The sequence below is a fragment of the Akebia trifoliata genome, chromosome 1 (assembly GCF_017979445.1).
Source record: "Akebia trifoliata isolate Shusen 1 chromosome 1, ASM1797944v1, whole genome shotgun sequence".
NCBI classification, from domain to species: Eukaryota; Viridiplantae; Streptophyta; class Magnoliopsida; order Ranunculales; family Lardizabalaceae; genus Akebia; species Akebia trifoliata.
Genome location: NC_141375.1, coordinates 19613112 through 19640933, shown reverse-complemented (window position 1 = coordinate 19640933; position 27822 = coordinate 19613112). Strand labels below are relative to the sequence as shown.

Genomic DNA, 27822 nt, shown 5'->3' with positions numbered 1-27822 from the left:
TTTATTAAATCATAACCCATTCTTCTAATCTTAATGTCCAAATACAAATAGCCTAAGTCAATCGTTATCCAAACTCATTCCCCTAGCTTAAGTTAACCCTTATCCAAGTTCAATACCTAAATCTAATACCTAGTCCATTCTAAATCCAATAACTAAGTCCCTAAATCATTCTCATATCCAACTTTTAAATCTAAGCTCATGACCCATGTCATAACCTAAGAAGCCCATGGTCTCACACCTTTTCCCAAAAGTGGACACATATCACTCTCTAATTGGTATAATTTCAAATGTATATAATTGTCATTACTTTTTGGATTATTTACAAGAGAATCAAAGTCTACTTTTTTACCTATCACATTATCTTTACACATGTTACTTTCCTATTCATCCTTCGAAAAGTACTTTTACACATTTTCTCATATACTCTTGTTTTATGTGTTATTTACAAACAAATCAATATTTACTTTTTACCTACCACATCACCTTTACACGTGTCACTCTCCCATTTATCTTATAAATTCTATATTTATCCTTATAAAAATGAATAATCCAAAAAGAAATGACCTAAATTTTATGTTATTTCTTTTTATTTTTAGGGTCAAACCATTTTATTCCCAAAAGTTCTCTAAAAACTCTATAAATAGTCTCACCTTCTGTGAGTAATTCATGCTTAAAAGCCCCCCTCTCAATTTTAAACTCTACAAAAATCCTTACTCAACTCTTTTTACCTTTTTTCAATTTTAAAGCTTTCTAACTAAAACCCCCATATATTTCTTACCTTCAATTTTTATTCAAGACTCTCAACTTACAAGTACTTTCACTCAAGACTATCAATGGAGAATATGGGTTACAATGCCATGTAAAGAATAATTTTTCTAAAAAACTAATTCGGATGCCCATTCAGACTCATTTCTTAAAAAAATGGTGGTTGTGACTCAAAATAATGAAGTATTGAGGTTTGTAATGAACATCTCCTTATCTACATCATATATATCCTTCTTTCTAGGATTGATCAAATTCTTATGATTCGACATTTTTTTAGCCATGTGTTGAATCTTTGATTATTTCATAAATGTTATAAAATATTTGTCCATTATATTCATAGGAAGCGATCATATTCCCACATTTACATAGGTAAGTCCATTAAGTATGTTTTATGACTATTTCATACCACCCAAATAAATTATAAACTTTATTAAAAACTTTAGTTTACCTTCATTTTGTTATATATAAACACTACTTAACACCATAGGAAATAGACAAATAATATTGTCTCTTTTCCATTATTGTCTCACAATTAGTTTAATGACTTGTTATTATTCATTGAATCTACTTCTTAGGATTTCTTTCATGTAGATTGGATTTTTATTACAGACTAATTATTTACATGGGCTTTACCCCTATAACCTTCGATATTTTATTTACTAGTCTTGTAGTTAGTGGTTTTGTTAATAGATCTGCTAAGTTGTTTTTTGACCTCATAAAGTCAATAGTAATCACTCTATCTATCAATAATTATTTAACCTAAGATGTATGTGTCAACTGTTATTATTATGTGCATGATTTTTAGCTTTGGCTGTAACAACCAAGCTATCACAATGAATAAATATTGATGGCATTAGTTTCTCCCATAAATGAATACTTATCAATAGGTTTATCAGCCATTTAGCCTCAATTCCAGCTAATTCTAATGCAATAAACTCTGATTTCATTATAGATTTACACAAGCACGTCTGTTTGGATGATTTCCAAGAAATTACCCCTCATCCTAGTATGAAAATATAACAACTAATGGATTTGAATTCATCAAATTTCGATATCCAATTCACATTTTGTACCCTTCTAACACATTTGGACTTCCATTAAAATGTAATCTCATATCTATGGTTTCCCTCAAATATTTGAGAACTCTCATTAATGTTATCTAGTGATCTCTAGTAGGATTACAAGTAAATCTACTTAACATCTGCACAACAAAAGCTATATATGGACGAGTACAATTCATTAAATATATCAAACTTCTTATAATCCTAGCATATTTTTTTCGTGACATACTATCACCTTTACTTTTCTTTAACTTTATGTTCAGATCTAAAAGATTCAAAACGGGTACACTCTCAGAATACCCAAACTTCTGTAAAAAAAATTTTACATAGTGACTTTGAAACAGTACAAACCCTGCATCTTTTTTTGCTATTTTAATCCCTAACATGGCATCAATTTCTCCTAAATTCTTCATGTCAAATTTGGATTTTAGGAAATATTTAATATCCTCAACAACTTTCAAATTTGTTCTCAAAATCAACATATCATCTACATATAAGTAAATGATTACACCAATCTTGTTACTAAATTTGTTATATACACACTTATTACAATCATTGAAAATATAACCACAAAATTTAAGCACAAAGTCAAATTTCTCATGTCATTTTTAGGTATTTGTTTGAATTATGTATTCTTGGGTTACATATAAATCATAATCCTTGGATTTTATGTTTTGTCGATTGGGGTCATGTGTTTATCTATGAGTTATTTTTCATGTATTGTGGCACCCCGTCAAATGCCAACACAAATCCCGAGATCACCTCGAGGTACTAGGTGGCGCCTCAAAATTTCGGCATGGTCTCCTTTGTTTATGTTAGCGTTCCACGGAATTTAAAACCTAATAAACCAATATTCAAACAAATCATGTGTAAAACATATGTCAAAAAATATCGAATGTGTGGAGGAGAGTAAGGTACAAACGGTATAAGGTGAAATCAGAGTGGCGCAAAATGGCAAAATATACAAGATTATAGAAATTTTCCTCACTCTAGCAAAGATCTAGCACTCGATCCCAAAAAGAACGTATACCTCTCCTATGACGAACAGACTCCGAGTAGAAGTAATCATGATGCTCACTGGGTAATGGACTTTGATCATCGATATGACCCACCAGATGGTCCTTGCTAGATGGCTCTACAGCTACAGGCTCTGAAGTTAAAAAAATAGGAAGTAAAAGGTGAGTAACAATGGTTACCCAGTAGGTCCACAGACAATTCCTATTAATAACCTCACCTAGCGTGATCGAGTAATCATACTGATACATTTCAAACTATGCAAGCTTTACAAATCAAACTACGGTTAACTGATACATATAGTTAGGGATGAGCAATTAAATAGTTTAAAATCCCACATAGCATCAGTTATCCACACTCATTATACATTTTCATTCTTATGCAAATATAATTGACAACATTGAAATAATAGACATGTTTTTCAGTTTATAATTCGATATAAAACAACAGATACATATTACACAATGGTGGAGTACTAGAATTAGAGAGTTGGGATTCACGACTGGATAACTCCTAGTCAGGACATGATGTTACAACATAAATATGAGTTTTAATTCTTGATTTTGTAGTCGATCGCTGCACTTACCACCCTGATAATAATATATCCGACTTAAAAGGGTCGTTTGACATGACCGTAAGCAATGTGTCTCTTTTTTATGTGTGAGAAAGAATGGATATCCAGTTTCCTATCATGCAATTGTGGCCACCCAGCCTAAAATAAATAATAGTACTCGGAGCCTTTGTGCCAACATAATGTAAATAAACATGCAACCCTTTTAGTAGTCCTAGATATCCTTTCACCAACCTACACATAACATATAATGTAAAATGCAGACATCACCCTTCGAGTGTAATTCTAACATTTTATCGTTTATCCCCTTTTTCCATTCTTTCAATGTTTTAACTTCTCGACTTTTCAAATCAAGCATTCCTTTCTCAAGTTTCCAAAGTCACTTTGATAATTCAATCGATAAAATCATTAAATTTTTGTTAAAACGGAGTCTCAATGGGTACGCGAAGGCAATCTGTCAAAATTGAAAAAATTGATGAAAATTTGACTAAGTGTTGGAAACTCAAAATTTTAAAGTTCTCGAAATTGAAAATGAATTTTTAAAAATGAAAGCCTTGAGCACGAGATTTGACATCATATAATTTTTATAATCTAATTCAAAGTAGTACGAAAGATATTAAACTTTTGAAAGCTTGTCGAAAACGTCAAAATTTAAGTTTTGATCTTGAAACTAAAATTCAAGTTTTAATCCTTTGAGATTTGGATCTTGAAACCATTCTCATTGTTGCAAAATGGGGTGTAAAACCTTAATTTCATTAAAGAACTTAAAATAAATGAAAAGTAAAAATTACTTAAATATTTTTAATGAAATGAATGGATGATTACAAGTCATGAGGAAGCCAACCCAAAAGTCAGAAGCAGTTTTGATCAAATTATTTTATCGGTGGCAAAAACATGATTTTGTCGGTGGGATCGATAGAATGGCCTTCGACTGGTGTCGGTGGCATCGACACCTTTTGTCGACAGCACTGAACACATTCGCGAAATTTCGATCTTTCGATCCATTTTTTGGGTTTTTCTTCCGTTCTTCGAACCCTTCGACCCACCTATAATTTTTTTTATGTTAAAACATGATAAAACACATCCAATCTCTATTCCTAACATGAATTGTAAATCAAGCAAAGATTTCTACAATTAGAAACAAACAACAAGTTTTCTTAAAACCTAAATGCATATTTCAAAATCTAAAAGTTACCACTAGGAATCGAAAGTCCCCTCCTTGGTTTGTGGATGCAAATGCGATGAGCTAGCACAAGACTCAAGTTCGACGGTATGAACGACGAGTTTGGACTGACTTGGGTGCAAAACGAACAAGTTGATCACGAAACCCTTGATGAAGGTGTCCTTCCTCTTTCAACGATGGTGGACGACTCCTTTTCGGTATAGGATGGCCCTCCAAGTGGGTAGGCTATAACCCTCATGCTGCTTTTGGGTGAGAGGTTAAGAGAAAGAAATGAAAGTGATGGCTTAATGGGGTGAGGACATGGAGTTCATTGATACCGACGATTTTTCCTTTTCAGTCGACAATCAATACGGGCTTGATGACGATGGATTTGAAAAGGAATGGGTTGAAACCCTAGGATTGAGAAAAGATTGATCTGGGGTTTTTTAGAGAAGAAGAGAAAGAAATGAATTAAAAAGAAAGTTAACTTTCTTTTATAAAAGTTGAGGGCACTTTTGGTATTTTCCTCTCATTTCTATTTTTGACGGTAACTAGACTATCCGAACTCAAAAAATGGCAAAAGAATATTCCATTTCAACTATTTTTTTGTTGCGGACCTCATGATGACGTCGAATTTTCTTGATTCTCCCTCTAACAAAATTTCATTGTTTGGGTCCTACTTAACATGAAATTTGAGGATATTCTAGTTTTCTTATTCGAACTCGACTTTGAATGTGCTTATAGGCTAAAGTATATATTTCGATCATTTTGAACCTAATGGCGAAGTCAAAATTCGTTAAAAATGAACAGATTAAAATTCGAGCACTCTACTCTAAGTTCTTCTTTTAGAATTTATTGAAATTCAGATCAAGATTTTCCTCGAGATACAAATTAAAAACTCAGGGTGTTACATGTATAATCCAATCACATCCTTGTATTATATATATATATATACTAAAGTTCACCTATGCTTACGAAATCCTCTCTTAGGTTAAGATGATAAAAACAAAAAAATAAAGTTGAAGGGGTATTATTATAAATAAAAAAAATTGAGATTAAAGGGGCAAAAGAGGACAAACAATAAAGTGGATTAAAAGAGTAAAATATGAAATATAGTAAAGTTAGGGGAGGAAAGAATAAATGAAATAAAGTGGGTCCTAAGAAACTATAACTTGATATAAGGGGCATTATTAAAAAAATGAGGTTAAAGGCATAAGAGATAAAAAATAATAAAATAGATTAAATGGGTAAAAGAGAAAATATAATAGAAATAGAAGAGTAGGCATCCTCTTAAGGGTTAATGGGGTAAAAGTGAAAAAAATAGAGTTGGAGGAGTATTATTAAAAACTGAGATTAAAGGGATAAAAGATGAAAAATAATATAGTAAATTAAATGGGTAAAATAGAACATATAATAAAATTAGAGGAGGTGAAGAATAAAGGAAATAAGTCCCATGAAACTATAGTTTGATGGGAGGTTTAACCCACACAAATGTTATAAAAAATTTGAAATTAAAAGGGTAAAAGATGAAAAATAATGAAGTAAATTAACATGTAAAAGATGAACTATAGTAAAATTAGGGGAGATGAATAATAAATGAAATAAAATAGGCTCTAATGAATTATAACTTGATGGAAGGGGTATTATTAAAATAAATTAAGATTAAAGGGTTAAAAAATGAAAAATAATAAAGTGGATTAAATAGATAAAAGAGAAAATATAGTAAAAATTAGAGGGACACATCCTCTTTTGGGTTAAGGGGGTAAAAGTGAAAAAAAGAAGAAGTTAAAGTTGTATTATTAAAAAAATTGAGATTAAAATGATAAAAGATGAAAAATGAAAATAAAAAATGATTTAAAGGGGTCTCATGACACTATAGCTTGACGGGAGATTTAACCCACAAATTGTAAATGGTGGGAGATTTGTCCCAATTGGATTTGTCTCTTACAACATTGTAATTGATTAGACGTTTGTGTCACATATAACTGTTCAAACTTAGTTGTGTTTTATTATATATATAGGGGCGGGACATATGTAAAAACAATGATTTTTCAAAATATGGGTTAAAATTTTTGGATTGAGTTGATTTTTTGTGAGGATGGTCATTATGATGAGAATATCATCCTCACAAAAAATTAGCTCAATCTGAAACTTCTAAATCCATCAAAAGTGATTTACAAATTATTGAAAAAAAATTGACAGTCCACATTCTAAATCACTTTTAATGGGGTTATAAGTTTCAGATTTGATTGATTTTTTTTAATGATCTTCCCATCATAAAGATCATCCTCACAAAAAATCAGCTTAATCCGAAACTTCTAATCCATATTTTGAAAATTTATTAATGTTACATTGTTTTTACATATGTTTTTTCATGTCCCTTGATCCGTTCCCTATATCTATATCTATATATATATATATATATATATATATATATGGGTCGCGTTCGGCGCCAGCTTTAAAATCAGTCGGAATAAAAACGTCATAAGATCGTTGGATAAAGGTCGGATGAAAGGCGCAGATTGAAAGTTACGTTAAAATTAAATGAAATGAGTCAATTTACAGCGCCATCCCTTTGTTTTTGCATAATTAGTACTACCTCCCTAATGTCTTAAAAAAAACAAAAAACAAAAAACAGAGACAGACGTTCTCTCTGTCTCCTTCACCATCTCTCAACTTAAAAATCGATCTTCTCGACTCTCTCTCTCACTCTCTCATTCTCTCTCGCTGCAACTACCTTCCCTCAACTACGTCTCTCTTGACCCTCTATATATATACACAAGTGTAATTAAGGATTTAAAATCTGATTTTCGAGTGATTTCTTCTTTCTGTTTCAAACCTCTCTTTGTCGGAATATATAAATTAATACCAGATGTTTATCAACAATGGAGGTTGTGTTATTTTATTTTATTTTTCTTCCCTTCTTTTTAACTTCATCATTCGATATTTGATTTTTTTTTCAACTTTTGATTTTGGTTGATTTAGATTGATGTTTGGGGATCTTAAATGAATTGGCTATGGTTCTAAAGTTTTCCATCTGATGTTCTATGCAGTGGGTGATGAAACGTTGTTGTTGCCGTTGCAGCACCTACTTCAACTACGCTCATAAACCCCATACAACTCCATAACAAGTGACCCAATGCCTCTTACGCTGGTCTTCGTTTGGCTTACGGAGAAGACCAACAACTGCAACTAATCTTTCAATACATTCTCATCAATATTCCCTCTCTGATTCCAGATATGCCAACCCTTATCAAACAACAAAGGGACGAAATCGATCGAAGGACATTTCTCCTTTGTTCATTGGGTTTCTGTTATTTTTTTCATTTCCCTTCGATTTTAATGGTGGAGTTGGCTGCTAATTATTGCTCCACAGGGAGATTAGTTGAGAATCACATTAGCAGAGAGAGGGCAAAAATACTATCATGCGCTAATAAGTGCAGTTGAAGAATCAGTCCCACATAGGCTGAGAGAGTAAGACTTTTTTTTTTGATAAATGAAAGAGAAAGATACTCAACTGGAGAAAGCAGCTTGTTTCTGTTTTTTTAAAGACATTAGGGAGGTATCAGTAATTATGCAAAAATAAAAGGATGGCGCTATAAATCAACTCATTTCGTTTAATTTTAAAGTAACTTTCAATCTGGGCTGTTCATCCGACCTTTATCCAACAGTCTTATGACGTTTGTTATTCCGACTGATTTTAAGGCTGGCGCCGAACGCGACCATATATATATATATATATATATATATATATATATATATGGGAGGCGTTCGGAGGCATTAGTTTTATCAGTCGTTTTAACAAAAGTAACCCGACCGTTGGATATTGTTGAATCGGACGGTCGAGATTGTTGATTGCGTTTAAGTTATAAGTTATGGGCTTTTTACAGCGCCATCCCTCATGTTTGGCGTTATTAGTGCCACCTCCCTGAGTGAAAAAACAACAATCAGCTCTGTCTGTTCTCTCTAAACTCTCGATCAACTCTCTCTCTCGCTCTCGCTCCGCTGAAACCCTCTTCTCTCTCGCTGCAACTCCATCGACGAAAACCTCTCTCCCTCTCTCTCTCTCTCTCTCTCTCTCTCACTCCGCTGAAAACCCTCGAACCTCCTCACTCTCACTCTCTCTCGCTGCAACTCCATCGACGAAGCACGAACACGAACGGCTCCTACTAAGTTACACTCTCTCTCACTTTCGCTTCAACTTCGTCTCACGAACACGAACGGCTCCGACTAAGGTTTGATTTTGATCTTCACTTTGATGCATCTATGATCCATGATATACATTGATTTCTTTATCAATTTGGGGATCTATATTTTCTTGGTTCATTCTATTGATTTACTAGTTTACCACATGAGTCTAAGCTTCTGGCCATTTTTTGTCTTTATTTTATTTTCATCCTCATTCAAGCTTAGAGAGGAAATCTCAACGGTTGGTTTTTTTTTCAATCGATAAAAGTGGAAATATTAAAGGTGCATGGAAATTTCAAAAAGAAAACAACAAAGAGAGATGCAAGGACTGAGACTTCAAAGCCTGGGTTCATACAGCACACAATTATTAGGAAAATCTACTTATTAAGTCCACTATTTTTTAACACAAAATCATAAAAATCAGCCCCCCAATACGACAATCCGTGTATACACACAAAGGAATCGATTCCCTTTACTATATGATATAATTAGTATAACTAAAACAAAGGAATCTTTGACATTGCAGATGAATCAAGTGCAGTCAGAGCTACGGCTTGCTCGTAATTTGATTGTCGAGCGAGACTCTGAGGTTCAGCACATCAAGTGCAGTCAGAGCTATGGTGTTTATTTTACGATTTTGATGATTTTTTTGCCCTTAATCGAGCAAAATTATTTTTTTTCCTTTACAAAATTATGGTGTTTAATTTTTTTTTTTTAATATATACTTGATTTTGAAAAGTTGGATTACTTTTCCTATTTCAAGCTTTGTTAGAAATGGCTGAAGCAAAGTCATTTCTGAGTATGAGGAAACTAGTGGGATGATTTTTTACCCTTAATCGAGCAAAATTATGGTGCTTATTATTATTTTTAAATATATATTTGATTTTGAAAAGTTGGATTACTTTTCATATTTCAAGCTTTGTTAAAAATCATAAATGATTTCATTGAATTTGCTTCCAAATTCAAAAAGAATTATTATACTTGCAAATCATAAATGATTTCCTACACTATATATAGAGCCTCTATGCCTTCATCTTCCCCAACCATCCCAACAATACTCATTAATTTGATTTCCTTCATTAACCCTCAATGCGTAGAGAGATCAAGGATCCTTTGGCTATTGGTAGAGTTATAGGGGATGTTATTGGCCCCTTTAATAGAACTCTACCTATTAGAGTCAAGAGAAGTTAACAATGGATGTGAGTTTAGACCTTCCGTTGTTGAGATTGGAGGTGAAGGCCTAACAACCTTTTACACATTGGTAAGATTTCAATTCCGATCCTCTTCGGCCATGTGCACGAATATACTTGTAATTTTGATAATTTTCTTGTTATTGGTTTACTTGATTTGATTTGAATTTATTATTACTTCACAGAGAATTACAATTCTCACATTGATATATATCTCTGATGCACATTTTGTGAAACCACTCACAATTGATTTTGTCAAGTTTGCTATCAAAATGGGCAAGTTTTATGTTGTCTTTGTAGGGAGAAAGACCAGGATATTTTCCACCTGGGAAGAATGTCACCAGTACGTGGATAGATATCCGTCAGCTTGTTACAAATCATTTTCATCGTATGAGGAAGCCACAAGGCACTTTATCGAAGATAGGCGTAGTCGTGATATAGTTGAAGAGAAATTCCATGAAGTAGACGATCAATTCCATGACTTGAAGCAAGAATTCTATGAAGTGGAGCATGTGGAATTCAAGAAAAAATCATATGTATTTAAGAGATTACATGTAATTTGTATAATTATTTTCATATTGTCTTTAGTCATGGGTATGTATTTTCTTTGAACTTAGTAGATTTCAAGATAATAATTGATTTTGGATCTTAATTAGTGAATGTATATTGTATATTGGCTTTAATTATTTATTGCCTTTAGCCTATCTTGCATGTAATTATTTATTGCCTTTAGCCCAATCTCAACACCACCCCTTGTTTGTTTAAGCATCATGATATCGGCATGGCTACGAAGAATGTTACTTGGTCTGTTTTAATTGCTGGTGGAGAAGAAATGAGGGATTGAAACTCATATTACATTTTTGTATTCGAGCTAGTGAAGGAGGTTACCACCTTTTTGGCATATAAACTTGTTTTGTGCAGTTACTTTTGAATGAGAAGTTATTTTAGTGGGAAATATCAAGTAAGAGTATTTTAGGTGGATCTGATTCAGCACTGAAGCTTGTTCTATGAACTGCTGTTTGGAATTACAGTGGGGAGTATTACCTCTCTTTGATGAACTATAGCTTTCTATGTTTTTTTATGCTTCTCCGGACTGAAGATGATCAGTGTTACCATACATCATGTGTTTATGTTGTTTCCACACCAAACTGGAGATTGATCTTTCTTTCACTCATCTGGAGAACAAAAGTTGTGTCTAATTAATAAAAGTACCCACATCTACGTGATAAGATACCCCGGGTACTTCATGAATACCTCAATCCTCTACCTAATAATTATCTTATTTACTATTTTATAATTGTTTTATCACTGTTAACAGAAAATGGTGGGTGTGAAAGCGCCCTCGATCCGCGGGGTGCGCGGATCCGCTTTTGACCCTTGAGGTTTGGGAGTCGCCACCTAGTTATTACGGTCTAGGAACCAAATTGACCCTACAATGGATAAAAAGAACTAATCTACTATAGAAATCTGAATCCGGGGATCATGTTACGGGGTTGGAAGGTGTTAGGCACCAACCCCGCCCGGCCAATGCCGGTCTCTACTTATCCCAAATAGATCTACATTGCTAATGATAAACCTAGATTAAAAAAATAAAAAAAAATGTACCTTTGATCTGCAAAAGTGTTATTCCATCAGATCTGGTTAGAATGGCTCCTTGTACCGTATTCCTTACTTCGTTCTATCTCCGGATCTGATTCCTGATCTCCGAGCTAAGGTATCTCCTTCTTGGATCTGAGTGCTTCAAATTTGTTGTGGATTTTTGGGATGTTTTAAAGAGGTTTTTGGGTGTTTTTTAGGCTAAAATCGGAGTAGGGGTGTTAGGGAAGGAGTTGGGGCTCCAAAATTAGGGTTTTGGGGAGGCTATGGAGGCTTCTTTACCTACTTTTCCTAGGGTTTTTTCTTTGATACGAAAATAGGGTGTGGAGGCTCCTATTTATAAAGTTTTTTAGGAGAATTAGGGTTTCATTAGGGTTTCTTTTAGGGTTTCAATTAGGGTTTAGACTTTGGTCTCATGAGATGGACTTAGTCTTTAGGGTTTTAATTTAGGGTTTTGACTTTTAGTCTTATGAAATTGACTTGATTAGTTTAGATTAGGTTTTTGATTTAGGGTTTTGACTTTAGTCTTATGATATTGACTTTAATACTTTGACTTTAGTCTTTCTTGGTTGACTTTAATGTTTTGACTTTAGCCTTACTTGACTTTAGTCTTACCTGATTGACCTTAATGTTTCTTTTTACATTTTTTAATGATTTATTTATTAATTTCGAAATTTTTAATTATTAAAGTTGTAAAATTACCGTTTTGCCCTCGGAGAGGATTTTTTACGTTTTAAGTCATTTTTCAATGTTTCAGGATGTTTTGGAATCAGTTTTTCGTAAGGAATTCAATGGGAATGTTGGTTTTTGTCGTTTATGAAATTTTTTGTGTGAAATGATCGTGAATTTTATGAGGGGTATTTTCGTAATTTTGTCAAATTTTGTGAAAATTGGTGAAATGATTTATTTGATTTCGATTTGTTGTTTTATGTGTTTGAATGGGTTTTCCTAAGCGTAATGTAGGCTCTAGGTTTGTTTTGATGTTAGGGGTATTTTGGTAATTTGGTCATTTTTAGTGATTTTTATCGTGAAGCTTCTTTTTGGTCTGCAAGATGATGATTTCTATGTTTCTGGGGTCGTATTTTCCTAGCATAGCGTGGTTTCTAAGTTTTGTCAATTCGAGATACCTCATCCAAATTTCTGAAACATATCTGGTAACAAAATAAAGCATTGGAATAGACATCCATCATTGGGAACTTTTACGATCGGGTTGACGAGTTGATTAATCAGGCGGATGCAAAAATGGGGTGTCTACAGGGTGCAATAGGAATTATCTAAGAAAATTTTCATTACATAGAAGATGAGTACTTTAAACATATCTTTGCAATCAATAAATCTCATGATAGTGAAGAAATCTTTCTTGGATAGAAATCTTGTTTATTTAATCCAGCTTTCTTTTGGGGTGATTTAGTATAAGTTTTAGTAATCTTTGATAGCCAAGAACTATGAGTTATAGAACTCAAAATGTTAACAACAAAAGGAAACCCAAAAAAAAAAAAAATTCTCAATGGTCAAAGGTTTCAATACATTAACAACCTCCTCTTACAAAGCACCCATGAAATACCAACCAAATAGGAGATGGGGAAACCAGATTCATTCATAAATGTATTGTATCAAGTCGTAACCAGCCATGGTCCACTTGTTGTAGGCATCGATGCATGTGCGAATCATGAAATTGGCTGCCTCACGTTCATTCATTTCTGGGTGCAATCTTTTACGGAGATTTCCAATGGGATCACCCTGACAAAGCAAGGTAACCCACTCTCAGCAGATTCCAGCCCACGTACCCCACCAATCAGATCTAATTGCATAGCATGGTCACTTGGTGATAATGTGCCAATACCTTTGTTATCCATCCACTCAGAAACCTTCACCCATAAAGCATCCCAAAGCAAGAAATTAGGAAAAAGTAACTAGAAACATATGTTTGTCATCATAATAACCATAAACAATGTTATTTAGACGCTATGTAGAAAGTGATGGTAAGCTGAAAAGGCAACATCAATTGCGTGTACAAGTGATACTTACATGTACTGCTGTATGGGTGAGATCTGCTGTTGTTGGACACAGCTTCTTTAAGATATTCGATATATTCAGATAATCTCATTTTCCATCGAGTCATCAAAGGCTTCATGATACAGACAGGAGATCCTCTGGGAGATGGTACTGGTGGGCAGTCTATTTGGGGAAGGGAGTTTGAAGATGAGTTTCATAAAAGGTAATGCCTGTCCACTTCTCAGTACATCAAAGCACTTGGTATGAGCATGGCAATCATTTGTTTAATTCTTTTCTAGCAATTACAGTTCTTTTTTCTTAACTCTGATCTTACTATATGTTGGAAATATTATAAATGCAAAGTGGAAAGTTTTTTTCTTTGCCATCATAGTATAGATATATATTGGAGAGGTGACTTCCCTATAGAATAGTGGCAATCAGGAAGCTACAGTTCTCATAGATTTTGAAAACAAGCATATCTAACATAAAGGTGCACCCCTATTAGCATATGACCTTTCAAGCTAAAAACAAGTCAACTAGACAAATTTACTTGTATATGTCTGCTTTTGAAAAAAGAAGGCAACATTCATGTGTGTCAACAATATAATATGTTTTAAGTTTTACCCTTGCAATAGCATGCATTTCGTAATTTGTGCTGCTGTTAACATTTAAAAGCAGCTATGCTTAAAGTGACCATAACAATGAAGGGGCTGCAGCAATGCCAATGGACAACAGACACCAAATTTCAATTTTTTTTGGGGAGTGAATGGTTGTATATTACTCAATTTTAAAGTAGTCTGAGGTGATTGATTGCCAAGCTTTTCTTGGGATTTTCTAATTTTGTATGCCTTCTCATGGGAGAAGCTAATGAATGGGCCTGGACTTCTTTTATATCAGAGGAGGAGCCATGTTTTGTAGTATTATAAACTGACCATGGTTTTAACCACTTGTCTAAGGTTCAACTCACGACACCAAACAACTGGTTTTCATTTTGGTAGAATTTTGTAACCAGTTTGAGGCATGACAGACCCTTCACACTGTCTATGGAAAATGCAGGGGCCAAACACCAATGGCTCTCAGTTCTTTATCACCACTGTTGCCACCCCATGGCTGGATAATAAGCACACATTATCATTGGGCTTTCACTTCTACACTCACTCTTTCTTGTGCTTGTTTATCATTTCACAGGTCTACTTGGTCGAGTCTGACTTGTGCTTGCTGTACACAGGGTATAGAGAAGGTGAAGACAGACAGGACTGACAAACCATATCAAGATGTGAAAATCTTGAATGTCACTCGTTCGAGTGATCCATTTTTCAGGTGAAGGCAGTTTTAAATGTTTTAACTACTGTATTCCCACTGTATTTATTATTATTTGTATTGTTGTACCTATGGTTTAAAATCACTATCTCAAGGTAATAAATTTTGGATCACTTGAATGAGTCTTGTTCCTCAATTAAATAGTCTAAATCGATGTCTTCTGTTAATTCAAATGAGTTAACAACCATACCCATGTTTGTCAAGTTCAAACACAGATCCTTAGGCAGATTTGGACTGACCCAGTTACCACAGTTAAAATTAAACACCATAATTTTGTAAAGGAAAAAAAATAATTTTGCTCGATTAAGGGCAAAAAAATCATCAAAATCGTAAAATAAACACCATAGCTCTGATTGCACTTGATGTGCTGAACCTCAGAGTCTCGCTCGGCAATCAAATTACGAGCAAGCCGTAGCTCTGACTGCACTTGATTCATCTGCAATGTCAAAGATTCCTTTGTTTTAGTTATACTAATTATATCATATAGTAAAGGGAATCGATTCCTTTGTGTGTATACACGGATTGCCGTATTGGGGGGCTGATTTTTATGATTTTGTGTTAAAAAATAGTGGACTTAATAAGTAGATTTTCCTAATAATTGTGTGCTGTATGAACCCAGGCTTTGAAGTCTCAGTCCTTGCATCTCTCTTTGTTGTTTTCTTTTTGAAATTTCCATGCACCTTTAATATTTCCACTTTTATCGATTGAAAAAAAAACCCAACCGTTGAGATTTCCTCTCTAAGCTTGAATGAGGATGAAAATAAAATAAAGACAAAAAATGGCCAGAAGCTTAGACTCATGTGGTAAACTAGTAAATCAATAGAATGAACCAAGAAAATATAGATCCCCAAATTGATAAAGAAATCAATGTATATCATGGATCATAGATGCATCAAAGTGAAGATCAAAATCAAACCTTAGTCGGAGCCGTTCGTGTTCGTGAGACGAAGTTGAAGCGAAAGCGAGAGAGAGTGTAACTTAGTAGGAGCCGTTCGTGTTCGTGCGTCGTCGATGGAGTTGCAGCGAGAGAGAGTGAGAGTGAGGAGGTTCGAGGGTTTCAGCGGAGTGAGAGAGAGAAAGAGAGAGAGAGAGAGGGAGAGAGAGGTTTTCGTCGATGGAGTTGCAGCGAGAGAGAAGAGGGTTTCAGCGGAGCGAGAGCGAGAGAGAGAGTTGATCGAGAGTTTAGAGAGAACAGACAGAGCTGATTGCTGTTTTTCACTCAGGGAGGTGGCACTAATAACGCCAAACATGAGGGATGGCGCTGTAAAAAGCCCATAACTTATAACTTAAACGCAATCAACAATCTCGACCGTCCGATTCAACAATATCCAACGGTCGGGTTACTTTTGTTAAAACGACTGATAAAACTAATGCCTCCGAACGCTTCCCTATCTATATATATATATGGAGAGTGCAGACCCCTCAATTTGAATGGACCCCCACTCGAAAGAGCCTAAAAAAATGTTTTTCTAATAAAAAGTTGCCAACGGGCCTAAATAGCTCAAATCGTTGAAACATGGCATTTTGATCATTTTGAAGGCTTCTGAGACCCCTAAAAGTCTAATGGACCCATAATATGTCCCCCACCTTCCCCATCTTTCACCGTTTTATTTTTGGAATTGAAAATACTCCAAGCCCGCTTAAGGCCCACCAACCCTCAATTCCCTAAAAATTATTTTCACCTCACCCCATTTAGCCTAACCCTAACTCCATACCACCCAAACCCTAAAATTTAAAATTCTATTTTAAAATATACCCTAACAAATCCCAACAATCTAAAATCCTAAGCCTAATATACCAAAGCCCCACATCCACAACCCTAATCCACAAATCATTACTCACAAACCATTATTTACATTAATCAAATAACCTTTGATCATCAAATGGACACCTGTCCTCATTACAACCCACTTCCCAAAAGTCATTATACCTAACTTAACCCATCATTTTTCTCTAGCAAAATCACCCCCCACACTCCATGTTATAAACTTAATCTTTTTCTAAAAAAATTACCAACCCACATCACAATCATACATTTATCTTATCATTCACTTTCAACTTATCTCCATATCTCTTTCTCTCGATCAATTCACCTAAATACTCTATCTTCACACCTTTTGGACACTTGTCATTATCCCCTTCATCATCCCGAAACCTAATCACCTAACTCCTTACACACATCATTCTCTTAACCAAACACCACACCCCCTTATCCCACCTAATACTTAATCACATTCTTTCTACTAAATACCATATCATTTCACCTCACTAACCACTTAAGCCAATGGGTTGGAGAGGATCCAAATCATTTGGATAAAAAATCATCTATTTACCCCTTATTCCATAAATACCCTCATCTCAACTCTAAATTTCATACCCCTCACTTTCAAATCTCATGTCATTCTTTACTTTTCTACTTTTTCACTCAATTCTACCATCAAAAGTAACCTTCCATCCCTATAAATATCCCATCACCTCCTAAAAGAGGGTACCAAGTCTAAGTTTTTAAAAAAAATTTAATTTTCTCAACTCATTTATTCAACTCTTCTCTATTCTAAATTTTTTTTTACTCTCACAATTCTACTAAGGACCTAAGAAGAAAATGAAGGTCCAATCCTCAAGGTAGGATGAGTATAAATATTACATCTCCCCTCTCCACTTTCCGCTTCTACCTCACCCTTTACCTCTTTAATTTTTCTTTTAGAAAAACTCTTAAGATGTAATGTTCCTCTTCCCCTATCTTTGGTAGATTGGATTTTGGTTAAGTTGAATGTATATGGGTTGTAACTACCTTAAAAAGAAAACAGTTTTAAACCCTCTAACTTGTTTTGAGGTAATCGGTATTCGGGTCCTTCTCAACCCATGATAATGGACCCACAATCATTAACCAATATTTTTCCAAAATAAATATATGTTGTTCTCAAGGCTAAATTCTATAAGGAACATTTTCTTCAATGAGATGATCCCTATAATCCAAGTTGATAATAAATCCTTTATTATGATACAAATTGCTATTCATGTGATTATTTTATTTTATTTATTTCAAAATGATCGAGTTACTTTTTGAGGTTACTACCGATTGGTGGAGAGAAAAGGGTGTTTAATACCTTCCTCTTTCTCTAATCAAGTCATTTACCTAGATCTTAGGTGGATCGATGTTTTATCCGTATGAGAGTCACTAAACGCTAAAACAACACTTTTTTCTAAAAAATACATTTCGGGTGACCATTCATACCTTTTTATAAAAATGAATGGTGGCGACTCCAAACCTTCATAGAAGTAATCTTTGAAAATTGAAAATCACACATTTATAGAGAGTATTCAGAGGTCTTAAAGAAAGTCAAACATCTTTCAATACATGGGCTTGAAGTTTCGGAATGGGCCGATTCTTTGTGAGATCATCCTCCCCAAAATCAGCCCCTTCCAAAATTTCTAACCCATCAAAAGTGATTTACAATAATTGGACGATCCATGATTCTTCAACTTGTAAATTAGAGTTAGAAGTTTCAGAATGGGTAGATTTCTGATAAGGATGATCTCCTTACCATAGATATCATCCTCACAAAAAACCAGACCATTCTAAAACTTCAAGCCCATGTATTGAAAAATGTTTGGCACAATGTTTAGTTCTCTTTAGGGCTTTTGAAAACTTCCCTATATATATAAACAAAGTTTGGTAGACAAAATTGTAGACAAAGTTTTGTCTTATATGACTAAAATTAGCCCATTCTGAAACCTCTAACCCTATGAAAAGTGATTACAAAGTGACGATAAAAATTGACGATCCATGATTCTTCAACTTGTGAACTAGGGTTATAAATTTTAGAATAGGTTGATCTCTTCACAAAAAATCAAGTCATTCCAAAACTTTTAGCCCATATAGGACAAAACACTTTGTCTGTCGAACTCAACACTATATATATAAATAGACCATGTCACGCTATTTGACCTTAATAAACTAGGAAGATGAGACAATTCTTTCTAAATCACCCCCAATTTTTCCACGATAACTTGATGGTCAATTTAGTAGACTTTTTTTTTTCCTTTTTTAATGCCCCCTGACCCTCAAGTGGTGAGATCGATGATTCAAATTGTCAAGTTCAGACAATTCAAATCATTGAGATCAATATTGTACAATTGCAAATCGTCAATCTCGATAATTGAACATGAATCATTAAAATCAACTTCCACATTGTTGAGATTGACCTTGTTATAATTGTTGAGCTCGACATTTGAACAAGAATTTCAAGTTCATTACTTCAAATAGTTGAAACAACAACAACTTGATTGGCCATTATACCGGGATGAGGGGACATTTAGAAAGATAGTTTTTAACTAACTGGTTTGGGTCCATTTGTAGGGTCTATTAAGTAATTTTACCTATATATTTTTTAAACCCAATTCATGGACAACCCTATTTTAAAACCACATAAACTAACACAAAAGAACTCCATTGGGAGCCAAGTCCAAGGCTTGTTCACCGCATTTTCTCTAGTCCTTCCAAAGGAAAAAAAAAAAGAAAAAAAAAAAGAAAAAGGGTATAATTATAATTAATTCCAGTTCCAAGGGTTATGTAAAAAAGAATCGCTTGAATTCGAGAATTTTAAATCACGTGAGTAGCACTTCCCTTTTTTTTTTGGCGTAATCTAATATATAATAATTAAATAAAAATGCACGTTAGATTTGGAAATAATAACTGAAAAAAAGTCTCTCTCTCTCTCTTCCTTGTTGAAAACATGGAACAAGAGAGAGAGTGAGAGAGGCGTAACCTATTATAAGGCGTAAATATCTGTCTCTCTGTCTCTCTGTCTCTCTTACAACAATTCAAATTAGAATATCCACCAAGAAGTATACCAGGACTCGGTCCTCTCTCTCTCTCTCTCTTGAAGGTATTTTCTCACACACTCTCTCTCTCTCCTAGGGTTTGGTTATTCGTTGTTTCTACTCAATGTCATGATTCACTTTTTCTTTGATCGCACTGCTTGATTTTAATTTTCTCTTTAAATTGAGGGGAACTCCTTTCTGGGTTGTTAGCCTTGGTTCTTCTGATCTTCAAAGTTTAGGCCGTTTTTTTGTATAAATACAAAAAAATGTTTCAGGTATGATTTAATTCTCCTTATATCAGTTACCACCCAATAATTTGAGGGTTTGGACTGATTTTGTTTTTGTTTTTAAATCTTGATGAAAATTTGTTTAGGTTTTTATGGTTCTATTGTTCCGGATTCTCCTCTTTCTATTGTAGAGTTTATTTATTTTCATCTGAGATTTTGTTCTTATAATTTGGTTTGAATTGGGCTTTTTCTCCGATCTCCCAATTGGATTTTGTTCCTCTCTGTCTTTTGTTGGGTTTGTTTCATGTAAGATTCTGTTTTTCGTTTTATTGGATTCTGTCTTTTTTTTTTACTGATAAAAAAAAAAAAAAAGTTTTCCATGATCTTAAAGTTTAAATTTTTATGCTTTTGTTGTCCCATCTATCTTATTAAAGCTAATGTTTCTTCATCCTTGTTCGTACAGATTATGCTGGATGCATTTTGGAAAAGGAGGATTCCATTACAAGTTTTTTATTTAGAGAATTAATATCTGATTTCCATATATATAGACGATTTCTCTCATGCAAGGTATCAACAGGAACAGAGCTCAAACAAGGGCCAGTAGATCTTGGTCATTTTCAGGTGGGGATTTTCATCATTCCATGTGGGTTATTGATTTGAGTTTCTCTCTCTCTCTCTCTCTCTCTCTCTCTCTACAGATTAAGAACATGAACTTCGATTTTAAATCAAATAATAATAATAATTATTATTATTATTATTATGATTTTTATTATTACTGTTATTATTATTATTATTTTTACTGTTATTGTTGTTGTTATTGTTATTATTATTATCATTATTTATGGAGGTATTTTGAATTATTTGTGCATGAAGGCATGGATTTCGCTGATACGAAACGGAAGAGCAATATTGTTGGAAAAATTCTTTTTGCTGCTACCCTCATAGCTCTCTGCGTTGTTGTGCTCAATAAGTCGTCATCTGGTTTCGGTAGTCCGAGCCCGGTAAATCCTTAATCCAGCAGGATTTTACTATTAAGTGTTGTTCTTAGTGATTTTTGAAAAAATGAACCATGTGATTAACTAGTTCTTTATATGTGGCTTTATTTTCATGTTGACATAAACCATCTATTTTTAGATGTAGCATTTATTATACCTTAATCTTGTGATACCTTTTTGATTCAGCCTTATATGTTAGTGAGATGTACCATCTTTGGTGGGATAATAGAATCATAAAACATATATCCTTCTTTAAAAAGGGAGATTCATGGAAGATCAAAGTGTACATTTTTTAAACCGGTAAGTTAGGGGGATAAAGGACCACACAGTTCATTAAAATCAGAATAGAGGGCTACACTCGAGCATAATTACATGTGATAGTGATATCATCCATCAGAATCAAAGATAATTCCCTAGGAATTAAATCCTTGTCAAGCAAACTAAAATCTTTCGAGCACGTTTCAGATTTTTCCAAAATAAGCTGCCTGCCATGTTGGCTTCTAGCCAATAGAAAACAAATGAATACTCAATAAAATACGCATGCATAGTACGGATCTTACAAACCATAAAATTGTATTTGCACGATGACTCCATAATCCCTTCAATTCTCCGTATTGCATATTACACATTTATGATAGATGTAGCATTTTATCTTAAATTCTTAATCTTGCGATACTGTTGTGATGAAGCCTTATACGTTAATGAGATGATCCATCCATCTCTACATGGAATGGTAGAATCGAGAAAGATATAACCTTCTTTTCAAGGGGAGTGGAGGCGGAGCCAATTTTTTATTTTATTTTTTTTGTGTGGGGGAAATCAATAACAAATTTTTTGTGTGAGGGCAATAGTGGTGTATTTTTTTTATCCGCCGTTGTTATCTATTGCAATAACTCATAAATCCTTAAAGACTTAGAAAAATCTTGTGGGGGCAAGTGCCCCCATTGTAAATCCGCTCTGGAAAGGGAGATACATAGTTAGTAGGTTTGATTGCACTATGTCATCCCCTCCACATAAACAATCCAGTAGATTTTTTGCATTTATCAGAACCAAGATCATGAAATGGTAAGAAGATATGTTTTGAGTTTTAAATTTAAGAGTGAACATGAATATGCATAAGGTGTTTGTTAATTTCATATTTGTCATCTTAGATTATTTAAAAAATGATAATAATAAAATTTTGTGTAAAAATCTGTCCCTGTTTAGGATCATCATAATTTTAACCTAGGAAATCTCCTTTCTAAATCCCATTAAATGAGTCCTTCTCCACCTTGGATGAGTGTAGTGTGTGCCAATTGAGGTGCCAACTTGTTAAGTTGGTTAATTCTATAAGTGTTGATACCATGACTTGGGTTCAAAACCTGCCTTCTTCTTACTAGCCACCAACCCACTTGCTTATAAACAAAATCGACACTTTCCATTGGGGTAACTTACTGGTACTTGATGCAGATTGTTCTTTGTCAAAATATGCAATATGTTATTCAATATTCATTTTAAACATGTATAGCTAATGGGCGCAGGATAAATTTTGTTGCAAAGAATTTATGCTCCTAAGTGGTAAAAAAGTGAGTCATGATTGTTGTTGCACCATAAAAATATTAATAAATCCCACAAGTGATTTAAAAAAAAAAATTATTTTATAAAATCATGCCATAAGTGAGTGGGATTTTATGAATTTAGCATTCATTTATTTTTGGTGTGATTTTATAACTAAATCACTTGTGAGGTTTATTCATATTTTTATGGTGCGGCAATATCACAGCTCAAAAATTGACAGGGATTTCATAGTGCAATGTAAGAATTTTTGTATCTTGGTTTCAATGATTGTTTTCCATGTTTTGTTTGCTTAGCTAATTTCCAGACTTCTACATTCAATTAATGCTATTTGGAAAAAAAATTTGATTAGTAGAAATTTCTAAAATTTATACTCACACATACTGATAAAAATAATAAACTAAAATATTAATACTCACACATTTGTCGCTTCACTTGGTTAATTCCTCTCGCTCAAGTATGAGGGTATAATTTCCCTATATGTGTGTGCACACAAACACTTACCAGATATAACAATCTTACAATTATATACTTCCTTTTACCATGTTTCCCAAAAAAGGAGATCAATCTGCATTTATTACTGCTCACAACAACAAAGCTTTTGCAGCTGATAAGGATATCTTTCTTGAATGGCATGGTTCTTTTCCTGTTTTATTATTATTATTATTATTATTATTTTCTTTCGTCTTAATGCATCCACAATGTATCTAACATTTTTTTACTCATTTATTGTCCAGTTCTCCCTCCGTGAAACAGGGGTAACACATGTATTAGTAACAGGTGGTGCTGGTTACATAGGTTCACATGCTGCACTTCGACTTCTGAAGGACTCTTACCGTGTTACTATAGTGGTATCTCTCATTCAGATTACATCAAATCTTCCTTATTATTAGTTCTCGTGTTCATCAAATTTTAAGTACTTAAAACCACCACATGTGATTAGTACTTCCGTTCCTATTTTAACAGGACAATCTTTCTAGAGGAAACCTAGGTGCTATTAAGGTTCTCCAGGAACTATTCCCAGAACCTGGGAGGCTCCAGTTCATTTATGCTGATCTCGGAGATGCGAAAGCTGTATCCTAATCATTTCCATCGTTTGATATACATTTTTCAGATTTTTATTTTCACAAGTAAAACTTTCCTTAACTAATATTTCAGGTAAATAAAATATTTGCAGAAAATGTATTTGATGCTGTGATTCATTTTGCAGCTGTTGCTTACGTGGGGGAAAGCACACTCGAACCTCTTCGGTATGTTGTGTTTGTATTTGAATCAGACCCTTCTTGACATCAGTTAGACTTAGGGGTGGAGCTAGGATGTTGTCTACATGGGGGCAACTAAGACCTTTATAACTCCCTTTTTTTTATACCTTGGGTTGGGTCTCTTAGAGAACCCGACTAATCCCACGGGCATGTATGTCACCCCTTCCATACGTACATGGTTTACTGGAATAAAACAGGCGCAGAGGGGGGGTTGTTGAACACAGTTCTTTGTGCCTTATTATTAACTTAAAAAAAAAATTCTTGCAGCAATAGCGGCAGATATTTTTTTCCGCCGCTGTTTCTCGGTCCCAACCAGTAGTACATAAATCCTATAAGTTTTAGAAGTCCTTGTGGGGGCAAGTGCCCCCACGCCTGGTTAGAATTACAAAGAAGCAGATCTGCTCCTATTTACGATACCTAGCTTTTGTAGTAAGCACATTGCGGAGTGAGTTGAGCTGGTTAATTATTTGATTCATAAAATAAAATAAAAATCTTTTTTAGATTGCATTTATTTAACAATAATTTTGGGGCAAGGACATATGTACACAAATTTTCATACACAATGTTTTTACCAGCTTTGTAGGGCCCACATGGAAATTAATTAAAGTCGGTATTTGGTGCGGATACCATTAGGAAAACTTCTATGTTCTAACACCACCAATTGTTGGCTCAAAATATTTAGTGAAATATATGGTCCAGTTTTTGTTGATTTCTAATTCACTTTTGACAGGATTAGAAGGTTAAAATAACTGATTTTTTGTTTGAATGACCTCTATAATCATCAAGAATAGGCCCTAGAGTCATCTATGTGGCGCATCCGATAAGGAATAAATATTAAAATCAAAATCTAATCTGTCAATTGATATTTCTATGGAGAGATTTTTCGGAAGGGAATCAATCCACTCATTGATTGTAGGGTGCATGTAACATTTTTCTGTTTTAAGATCCCAAAATCCCATTGAAATGAGAGGGTCCTAGTTTGTAAAAGAAGTAGTATACATATATGTAAGTTTAATTCAAAACTTTTAAGAGAATAAAAATACTATCTTTTGCTTAGTTTCAAATATATGAAAAAAATTTATGTATCTTTTTTTGTAGTATTGTTCTAGAGAAGTGACTTTAAGCTCCTTTTTTACCTGGAAATTGATTCACATGTTATCCAACAACTCTCATTCATTTTTTAAGAGAATTAGATTACTTGAGTCTTGACATTGTCTTTGATTGAGCCCACTTTAATAAGTTATTAAAGCTACACATCTTATAGCATAGAAAGAAAAAGACTGTATCCCTTCATAATAAACTTCCTGACTCTATTGCAGGTATTATCATAATATTACATCAAACACATTGGTAGTACTGGAAGCAATGGCAGCATATGGTGTAAACACGTTGATTTATTCTAGTACCTGTGCAACATATGGAGAGCCTGAAAAGATGCCCATTACCGAACAAACTCCTCAGGTGAATACTCAAAATACTAGTGTGTTGTGGACTCACTCCAATATTGGTATCATCATTATTATTAGACTTATCCCAACCACATGGGCTTGACTGCATTGATCGTGTTCTTCCTTTTTGTTCTATCTATAGCCATGTCTTTCAGTAAAATAGAGTGGACTTTGATAGTGTGAAAAATTTCTTTTTTGGGAAGGCAAGAAAATATAGAAGTTCCATTCTAATACAACTGATATCTCCACCTATTCACGTGTATTCAGGTCCCAATCAACCCATATGGAAAAGCCAAGAAGATGGCTGAAGACATCATCCTGGATTTCTCGAGGAATTCTGACATGGCTGTCATGATATTAAGGTTGGGTGATTTGGAAACATAATACTTACATATTTGTCTCACTTGAGTGATGTCATACTCAATTTTCTTTTAACCATTGAAAGAAATAAAATAAAAGAAAAGAAAATCATATTCTACTTTGAATTGGCCTACATCCTACTTGGTCAAAGCAAAACGGATTCATTTTTCATGCTTGAAAACCGCATCTGGTGTGAACATTTCCATTTTGTTTGGTCTTTGTTAGGGGTGTGTTTTGCAGTTACTGATCTCAAGTACCTCCAAAACCCTTGAGAGGTCTCACAGACCAAAACACTAAGTAACCTAAAAATCAAGACTTTTATTGCAAGTCCTTGCCTACTCTGATCTACACGCTTCTAAGTAAATAAACACAGGTTATTGAAAGATGGTTGCATATAACCTTCTCTTTTGCTAAAATAAGCCACTATTCTATTTGATTATGCACGATATATGTTGTCGAAACTTGAAAGATCTCTGGACTAGCAGTATTACTTGGTCATTTTGTGCAAGGAGACTAATTTCAGTGCATGCAAATTTGTTAGATACTTTAATGTGATCGGATCCGATCCAGAAGGAAGATTAGGGGAAGCTCCCAGACCTGAACTGCGAGAACATGGCCGGATATCTGGTGCTTGTTTTGATGCAGCATCAGGGATTATTCCCGGGCTGAAGGTACGCTGATCAGTGACCATTGTTTTTTAGAGCTGCTATTGGCACCCCAACATTTACTTATTACACCTCAATTTCTTAAATTATATATCACACCCCAATTAAAGATTAAAACACACATGACACTCATGCAATCAATTTTAGTAGTTGGTTACAATTATGATTAGGCTCATAGAAAATCCTAATCACCCCAAAAAACCCATCTAGCAGAAAAAAAAAAAAAGGAGCTTCTATTGGCACCCGAACTTTTTCTTATTCTCAACCATTTGATTATTTTCTTTATTTTTATTTGTGGTGTAATAAGTAAAAGTTGGGGTGCCAATAGCAGCTCTCTTGTTTTTTCATCAATAGAAAGTTGAATGCATAGTATTGGAATTGGAATGAATGATGAAAACAAATCCCCATTTCTCTCTCTCTCTCAATTCTAGTTTTCTTGATCTCCATGTAGGTTAAAGGGACAGATTATAACACACCTGACGGCACTTGTGTAAGAGACTACATTGATGTCACGGATCTAGTTGATGCTCATGTGAAAGCTCTTGCAAAGGCAAGTCCCGGGAAAGTTGGCATTTACAATGTCGGCACGGGGAAAGGTTCGTTCGATTGCAAATTTTCTCATTTTGGGTTTAAGGAAGATAATGCTCTCTTTTAGGGAAAGAGACAAAGTCCTTGAAAGTCGTAAAGCTCATTTATTTATACCTATATGTGATTCAGGTAGATCAGTAAAAGAGTTTGCAGAGGCATGTAAGAAGGCAACTGGTGTCAACATAAAAGTAGATTTCCTTGGTCGCCGACCTGGTGATTATGCTGAAGTGTACAGTGACCCATCCAAGATAAACCGTGAGTTGAACTGGACGGCCCAATACACAGATCTTCAAGAGAGTTTGAAGGTCGCGTGGAAATGGCAGAGATCACACCGGAATGGGTATGGACGGCCTATGGCTTCCTGACTGAACATTACTCATCGCAACTTTTTTCGTAACCTTAGCAAATAATATTGAGGGGCAGGGTAAATTTTAGGTGGAGAGGGAGGTTGGGGGTGGGGTATATTTGCTGGGGCATGGGGTAGGAAACAAGCTTATTTTAGCATTTTGTTTTTCTTTTCTGTTTTTAACCTCTCAAAGTAGTATATGATTTGAATGCTATCACTTCATGAACTGTTAGGCAATGATTGTTGTATGATTTGAATGCCATCACTTCATGATTGTTAAGCAATGATTCCTAGAAATCACTTCTCGGGGATTACGGCTGGTGTTTTCGATGTGTTCTTGGGGAATTGGGAAATTTTTTTCCCCTTTCTACCATTCATGCTAATTATGTGATGAGGGTGTATTTCTTTATTACTCTAGGTTAACCGAGAGCATAGTCACCAAGTTGGGGTTCTAGAATAAGTCGATATCAAGAATTAATCGTTAAAAAATCGAATTAGGATTAGGACCAAGTAATTGTTTTTAACTAGGCGGTGTTCTCATATTATATAATCAAATATCATGTTAAATTACAATAACAAATCACCAAACCCCATATTAAAGTACATGAAGTAACTATAGGTTTACAACACAGTCAAGGTTTATATTGTTCAAATATAAAGAAGACAACCACCACAACAGAAGTGTTAATTA

The 27822-nt window shown here is 34.2% G+C and overlaps 1 protein-coding gene and 1 long non-coding RNA gene across 4 annotated transcripts; one reads left to right on the top strand and one right to left on the bottom strand.

Moving 5' to 3' along the window:
• Window positions 1–12990: 12990 nt before the first annotated feature.
• LOC147410849 (uncharacterized) lies at window positions 12991–16215 on the bottom strand. 2 transcript variants are annotated; one of them, XR_015179668.1, is made up of 3 exons: window positions 15779–16215; window positions 13576–15298; window positions 12991–13415 (listed from the first exon to the last, which is right to left on the bottom strand). It is a non-coding gene; the product is annotated as an uncharacterized LOC147410849 (long non-coding RNA). The 2 variants fall into 2 exon arrangements; XR_015179657.1 differs by having other exon boundaries at window positions 13576–13779.
• Window positions 16216–19594: 3379 nt separating this feature from the next.
• On the top strand, window positions 19595–27415 carry LOC147410848 (putative UDP-arabinose 4-epimerase 2). Of its 2 annotated transcripts, none has more exons than XM_086440862.1 (11): window positions 19595–19751; window positions 20377–20534; window positions 20787–20914; window positions 23200–23313; window positions 23429–23536; window positions 23621–23712; window positions 25044–25185; window positions 25440–25534; window positions 26074–26203; window positions 26649–26793; window positions 26915–27415. In XM_086440862.1, the coding sequence occupies exons 2-11, from the start codon at window positions 20474–20476 to the stop codon at window positions 27148–27150; spliced, it is 1251 nt and encodes a 416-aa protein (XP_086296988.1). In that variant the 5' UTR covers window positions 19595–19751; window positions 20377–20473; the 3' UTR covers window positions 27151–27415. The 2 variants fall into 2 exon arrangements, with proteins under 2 accessions (XP_086296988.1, XP_086296999.1); XM_086440873.1 differs by lacking the exon at window positions 19595–19751 and adding an exon at window positions 19820–19961.
• Window positions 27416–27822: the final 407 nt, after the last annotated feature.